The sequence below is a fragment of the Opisthorchis viverrini genome (genome assembly GCF_000715545.1).
Source record: "Opisthorchis viverrini unplaced genomic scaffold opera_v5_312, whole genome shotgun sequence".
Taxonomy (NCBI): Eukaryota; Metazoa; Platyhelminthes; class Trematoda; order Opisthorchiida; family Opisthorchiidae; genus Opisthorchis; species Opisthorchis viverrini.
The window spans coordinates 72644-80030 of NW_008751970.1; the positions used below are offsets into that span (position 1 = coordinate 72644).

The window sequence follows — 7387 nt, forward strand, 5'->3', positions numbered from 1 at the left end:
TCCATGGTTAGAGACGTCAGATAGGACCCACTCACGCGCTCAATGGCGTGCATGCATCCAAGGTGTTGTATCGCTTACCTCACAGATTTCTCCATTGAAAGTCCACTGACGCCTATGCTGACTCGTTAGTTATATCAGCTAATGCCTCCAATATGCAGCTATATCCCTCTACCTCCACAAATAATCGGTGAACGAAACTATGGTGGCTGTAGCCACTGTACAGCAAATACGCAATGTTTTACGGCTGATGATGATATGGGTAATGTTGACTATGTATGTGGTATCACCAACTCATGAGCCGCACACGCGTTCCAAATTTATTCGACCGACCTGAACTGCTGAGACAAACGATGGATCGCTCCTTGACATTCTTCAGTCCTGCGCGTGGTTCATCTTGTTTAATACATTTATGCTTGCTGCGTCCCGTTTAGTTCCTTCGAATGAACTTTTCATCAGCCGGGACGCGTTTCCAACCAGCCTTCAAAAGGAAGCACTAGTTTACTGCCCCAAACGCTTATGGCTATGAGGGATACTGAGCTCTTCTTCGGTGTTCACGACTACCGTCCTGGTTGTATCATTTTTGCGTACCACTCGCAATGTATGGCTGTGTCCACCATATGATCCTATCTGTAATGGCCTGCCAATCCGATTTCGCAGGGTAGGAGGACGAGCTACCTTTTTTCTGTCCTTGTTCCGTTGTCGAGAAAACGAAGCCTCCGGCTCTTTCGATTCTCAGTAGTGCTGTGTTACACGAATCGAACCATTTTATGAAATTTGCAGATGGATGCCATCTCTATCCTGCGTCTCTCTCTCATCAGCTCTACAACAGTAAACGAAACTATGGTGGCTGTAGCCACTGTACAGCAAATACGCAATGTTTTACGGCTGATGATGATATGGGTAATGTTGACTATGTATGTGGTATCACCAACTCATGAGCCGCACACGCGTTCCAAATTTATTCGACCGACCTGAACTGCTGAGACAAACGATGGATCGCTCCTTGACATTCTTCAGTCCTGCGCGTGGTTCATCTTGTTTAATACATTTATGCTTGCCGCGTCCCGTTTAGTTCCTTCGAATGAACTTTTCATCAGCCGGGACGCGTTTCCAACCAGCCTTCAAAAGGAAGCACTAGTTTACTGCCCCAAACGCTTATGGCTATGAGGGATACTGAGCTCTTCTTCGGTGTTCACGACTACCGTCCTGGTTGTATCATTTTTGCGTACCACTCGCAATGTATGGCTGTGTCCACCATATGATCCTATCTGTAATGGCCTGCCAATCCGATTTCGCAGGGTAGGAGGACGAGCTACCTTTTTTCTGTCCTTGTTCCGTTGTCGAGAAAACGAAGCCTCCAGCTCTTTCGATTCTCAGTAGTGCTGTGTTACACGAATCGAACCATTTTATGAAATTTGCAGATGGATGCCATCTCTATCCTGCGTCTCTCTCTCATCAGCTCATACAACAGTACAGATGTCCAAGCAGTTGAACTGCCTTAGTGGTGAACCAGACTGCCTCACTCTGAACTTTTGCTCTCTTGGTACAACCCATATGATCCTCACAACTCAGCTTTGGCAGCATCATGTTGCAGCACCTGAAATTTCCCACTTGTCATCATCATCAATCATCAAAGACAGTAACATGATTGTTGCCACTGATGCTTCACTTGACCCAAACTCGGAATCATTTCATTTCTGCGATTGCGAATCAGGTACCTATTGGCGGTTTTGGTCACCGCCTTATTATGGTTTGACGGGTTGTGCATCTCGGTAACCCACTGAGCTATACTTCTTATTGTGCAAGATACAATCACACAGCCTAATATAGGTGGAGGTCTGACCAACACTGTGTCCTGGTCCCCCGGTTTGGAGGTTTGAAACGTGAAACAGTACTGTTTTACCATATAGACTGTCACGTCGTCAGCCGGGTTACCTTGCTTTCTGTATACAACAGGGTAAGTGAAGACGAATACTGCCAACGCCTATCTTTCACCCCCATATATTCGTTCTCTTTTCCGCCCGGCATTCGATGGCATCTCCTTGGATCTTTCCTTAAGGACTGACAGATTCGTTCCTCCATCACCTGCAACACACCGATCCCGCCGATGGTGTGCAATGGTGTAACATCTACTTGTTATCATGCCTTTCATAGATCAGCTCCAGGTTATCCTTCACCCCCTTGGCGTCTTCCAGATGAAGGCTGTTTCAGAAAACATGACGCGGCAAGACAACCAATAATCTCTGATTTTTCAAATTATCACAGGGAATCACTGGACAATGTGGGCAGCGAAATATCACTGGTACATCCCCTCCTTAGCGAATTTGCAAAATGTCTATCCGCAGAAAAGTAGAAATAATATAACTTTTGAAAATGTCATGCACTACTCATTTTCTCTCATTCTCGATACAACCTGCCATCACCTTGAGTGTCCATTGGAGCACTGACGTCTTGCGAATGTCTATGTATCTCCAGTTGGATTGATTTTACTCGCTGACATCTCAACCCCATTCTGGTAGTTTGTTGAAATATTGGTAGNTATGTCCAATTTTTTTATGGAAGAAATAAGTGGTCCACTATACGTGGACGGATCACAACCCCAAAAGTTGCGCTGTCGTGTGTGTCGACCAAGTTCCTCGAGGAGACCTTTTCACACAACTACGTGAAGGGTGCAACTGAACAACTGGAGGTCAAGCAGTGAGCAGCAAAGCATAAACGCCCTTGTCGGTAAGTTCAACTGCGCCGGTCATTGCCGTCTCCCTGGATGCGAACGATAACCATTGATAGGGCACATCCATGGTTAGGGACGTCAGATAGGACCCACTCACGCGCTCAATGGCGTGCATGCATCCAAGGTGTTGTATCGCTTACCTCACAGATTTCTCCATTGAAAGTCCACTGACGCCTATGCTGACTCGTTAGTTATATCAGCTAATGCCTCCAATATGCAGCTATATCCCTCTACCTCCACAAATAATCGGTGAACGAAACTATGGTGGCTGTAGCCACTGTACAGCAAATACGCAATGTTTTACGGCTGATGATGATATGGGTAATGTTGACTATGTATGTGGTATCACCAACTCATGAGCCGCACACGCGTTCCAAATTTATTCGACCGACCTGAACTGCTGAGACAAACGATGGATCGCTCCTTGACATTCTTCAGTCCTGCGCGTGGTTCATCTTGTTTAATACATTTATGCTTGCTGCGTCCCGTTTAGTTCCTTCGAATGAACTTTTCATCAGCCGGGACGCGTTTCCAACCAGCCTTCAAAAGGAAGCACTAGTTTACTGCCCCAAACGCTTATGGCTATGAGGGATACTGAGCTCTTCTTCGGTGTTCACGACTACCGTCCTGGTTGTATCATTTTTGCGTACCACTCGCAATGTATGGCTGTGTCCACCATATGATCCTATCTGTAATGGCCTGCCAATCCGATTTCGCAGGGTAGGAGGACGAGCTACCTTTTTTCTGTCCTTGTTCCGTTGTCGAGAAAACGAAGCCTCCGGCTCTTTCGATTCTCAGTAGTGCTGTGTTACACGAATCGAACCATTTTATGAAATTTGCAGATGGATGCCATCTCTATCCTGCGTCTCTCTCTCATCAGCTCATACAACAGTACAGATGTCCAAGCAGTTGAACTGCCTTAGTGGTGAACCAGACTGCCTCACTCTGAACTTTTGCTCTCTTGGTACAACCCATATGATCCTCACAACTCAGCTTTGGCAGCATCATGTTGCAGCACCTGAAATTTCCCACTTGTCATCATCATCAATCATCAAAGACGGTAACATAATTGTTGCCACTGATGCTTCACTTGACCCAAACTCGGAATCATTTCATTTCTGCGATTGCGAATCAGGTACCTATTGGCGGTTTTGGTCACCGCCTTATTATGGTTTGACGGGTTGTGCATCTCGGTAACCCACTGAGCTATACTTCTTATTGTGCAAGATACAATCACACAGCCTAATATAGGTGGAGGTCTGACCAACACTGTGTCCTGGTCCCCCGGTTTGGAGGTTTGAAACGTGAAACAGTACTGTTTTACCATATAGACTGTCACGTCATCAGCCGGGTTACCTTGCTTTCTGTATACAACAGGGTAAGTGAAGACGAATACTGCCAACGCCTATCTTTCACCCTCATATATTCGTTCTCTTTTCCGCCCGGCATTCGGTGGCATCTCCTTGGATCTTTCCTTAAGGACTGACAGATTCGTTCCTCCATCCCCTGCAACACACCGATCCCGCCGATGGTGTGCAATGGTGTAACATCTACTCGTTATCATGCCTTTCATAGATCAGCTCCAGGTTATCCTTCACCCCCTTGGCGTCTTCCAGATGAAGGCTGTTTCAGAAAACATGACGCGGCAAGACAACCAATAATCTCTGATTTTTCAAATTATCACAGGGAATCACTGGACAATGTGGGCAGCGAAATATCACTGGTACATCCCCTCCTTAGCGAATTTGCAAAATGTCTATCCGCAGAAAAGTAGAAATAATATAACTTTTGAAAATGTCGTGCACTACTCTTTAGCACCGTTTCTCTCATTCTCGATACAACCTGCCATCACCTTGAGTGTCCATTGGAGCACTGACGTCTTGCGAATGTCTATGTATCTCCAGTTGGATTGATTTTACTCGCTGACATCTCAACCCCATTCTGGTAGTTTGTTGAAATATTGGTAGCTCGGGTGAGTTTATTGGTTGTTGATCAGGTGGCTGTTGATCTGTTCGCCGAGGTTGGTAATTGGCTTGCAAACGTTTCGTCACCATACGAGGAGACATCATCAGTGCGCAGTTGAGAGCGCACTGATGATGTCTCCTTGTATGGTGACGAAACATTTGCAAGCCAAGTGCCAAGCTCGGCGAACAGATCAACAGCCACCTGATCAACAACCAATAAACTCACCCGAGCTACCAATATTTCAACCCATTCTTTTTTCGGTTGGGCCTTTGACAATGAATACAAATTTATTCAGTTGATTTTCTCTGCTGCTTATAGCTAGTTTCATCATTATGCGCTTCGATTTCCCATGGCTCATGAATCAAGTTTTTATATTTTCAGGATGTATCACAAAACAGTGCCACTGATGAGAATTCAAACCTTTCTTCAAAAAGTGTGGTGAGTTCTTTTACTAGATACGTTCGGATCAATTTAACCATTGTGAACAAATCTACAGTGTGCCATCACCGTCCTTTTTATATCACTCTTAAGATATTGAGGTGCGTACTACGGAACCGTGTTTCATGCATTTCATGAGGTTGTTTGGTCTTGCCTCCTGAGTGTATAGCCTTCACCAGAACTAGCCGGAAAATATTCAGGTTTGTAAGTTTTTGTGTTGAAGTAACCATTAAGAGAGGCGGTTCACAGGCTCCTGAGAAAGATTAGCCGGTCGGAATCATTTGACAGCTGGACGTCTACATTCATTTTGTGAGTATCACGGCCGGTTTATGTTGACTCAGGTATAGTTGGCGACAGCAGCGGAACATCGCTGTCAACATTATGTTGCTGTCTCTGATGATGATCTTCAATCGGCGGCAGATGTTGCCGATGCAAAGCCGAGAAACTAAACTCTGCGAGGTCAGACTCTAGAGGCCAGTGGCCGGCAAAAGCATGATGTGACGATTGGCACCTACGCTTACGTTGAGGCATTGTTGCCCGTCAGTTCCTTCGGGTTGCAACAATATGTCGGCCACAGCCGGTGGTCATGATTTGAAGTATTTGTGAAAACATCGATCGCTGCCCATTTACTTTTTCAGTGTATGCCCCAAAAGACATTTAGTTGTGACATGATGAAAGACAATTCTATCAGGTAATCCAGGATGAGGTCTGCCTGCTGTCACTTCACTTGGATCGGTACTCTGAAGTGTATGGCTACCAACCAATGACGTTCCTGTTGCCACGTTCCTTCCGGATTGTCTGATTGCATTTTTGGATATATATATATATATATATATATATATATATATATATANTATATATATATATATATATATATATATATATATATATTTCGAACCAGAGGTGTCCTGTCTATCTACGTCCAGCTCGCTTTCGTGTCTTTTCCTGACAGTTCCACTCAGCTCGAATGTCAGAAAGGTGTGGAACGCCGGAAATATCAGCTATCGTTGGGCAACAGACGAAGGAGGTTGAAAGAGCTCTGAACGTAAGTTTCGTGACCTTGTTTGTGTCATGTTCCGTGAGCCGGTGGTCTTGAACTGGTATCTGCTACTCTCAGGTGCAAGTGTCCGTTTCCGGACAATAACAAAACTAGGAATACGGTTGAACTCGGTGAACCGGATAGCTGTCACAGGTTTTGTCAATGAGAACATCGCACTGAACCCCGTTACCCCTAATATCTTGCCACTGTTGACGCGTACGAAGCACTGTCCTTAATGGAACTTAATTTAATCAAGTGTTCTTACGCAGTTGACGGGGGTGGTTTAGGTGTACTAAGTTACATAGCTTTCTACCGTCTCAACACATCCCAATCCTCAGTTTTCACTACTCACCTTTCATCGCCTGCTTCAGAGTCTTGATCTGGAACCTGTAAAACGTATGCAAATACTTAACCAGATACAGTCCAATCTGTCTGCTATACTGTACTCGCAACTGGCATCGTCGGATATAGGATCTGGAGCATCGCCAAACGCTCTTGACATCAATACTTCCAACCCCTCCTATCATACGCCATTTATGAACGGCTCCACCGCTCTTTCTTGGGGTGATGANGGCTCCACCTCTCTTTCTTGGGGTGATGAAGTGACTATCACGGGCATGCAGCCCCCCATCAAATCACCCGGTCCTGTTGCTGAACACCGTCCGAACTCGAGCCGAGATGTCATTACAACAGATCCTGCTGGTTCACGCACACCGGCCACTCCAACGCCACCACCGCTGCCAGTAAGTCAGACCGTCGAATTGTTGTTGAGGCGGTCTATTTAGTGATTGCTCCTTTGTATCATTCTTGTAATGCGGAAACTTTGCAGCAAACCCGGGTACGATAGCTTTATATTTTAAATTCTCCCAACATGCATGGAAGAGTCGTCGTTGCCCTGCTTTCGGTTGTTGTAAATTAATATAACGAATAGTTACCTACACTTCTTTGGCTTGTTGTGTCGTCGTCCTTACTTTTTATACTGTTTCTCCGCGGTAGCAATTTTTCTAATGTGATATAGGTCATGAAGTATGTTTCCCAGTAAACGTATCATGTTTACAATTCCATGCATTAAAACCGCTATGAGGTGAATTTTTAAGGTTGAGTGATTGTTCCGAGAAATCAGGGTCAAGGGGATTTGGTTCTTATCTAACGAGAAACAGACAGTTGCCGGTTTTTATTTTTCTGTTACGTTATTTTTCGATTAGCACTTGTGG

General features: G+C 45.1%; 1 protein-coding gene across 1 annotated transcript in view; it reads left to right on the forward strand.

The window, feature by feature from the left end:
* Positions 1–7387, forward strand: part of T265_09865 (hypothetical protein) — a gene marked incomplete at both ends in the record, with an annotated part of 47847 nt that overhangs the window by 5708 nt on the left and 34752 nt on the right. The window contains 3 exons of the mRNA XM_009176067.1: positions 5078–5134; positions 6087–6179; positions 6545–6916. Coding sequence (XP_009174331.1) covers positions 5078–5134; positions 6087–6179; positions 6545–6916 — 522 coding nt within the window. The remainder of the gene's footprint in view (positions 1–5077; positions 5135–6086; positions 6180–6544; positions 6917–7387) is intronic.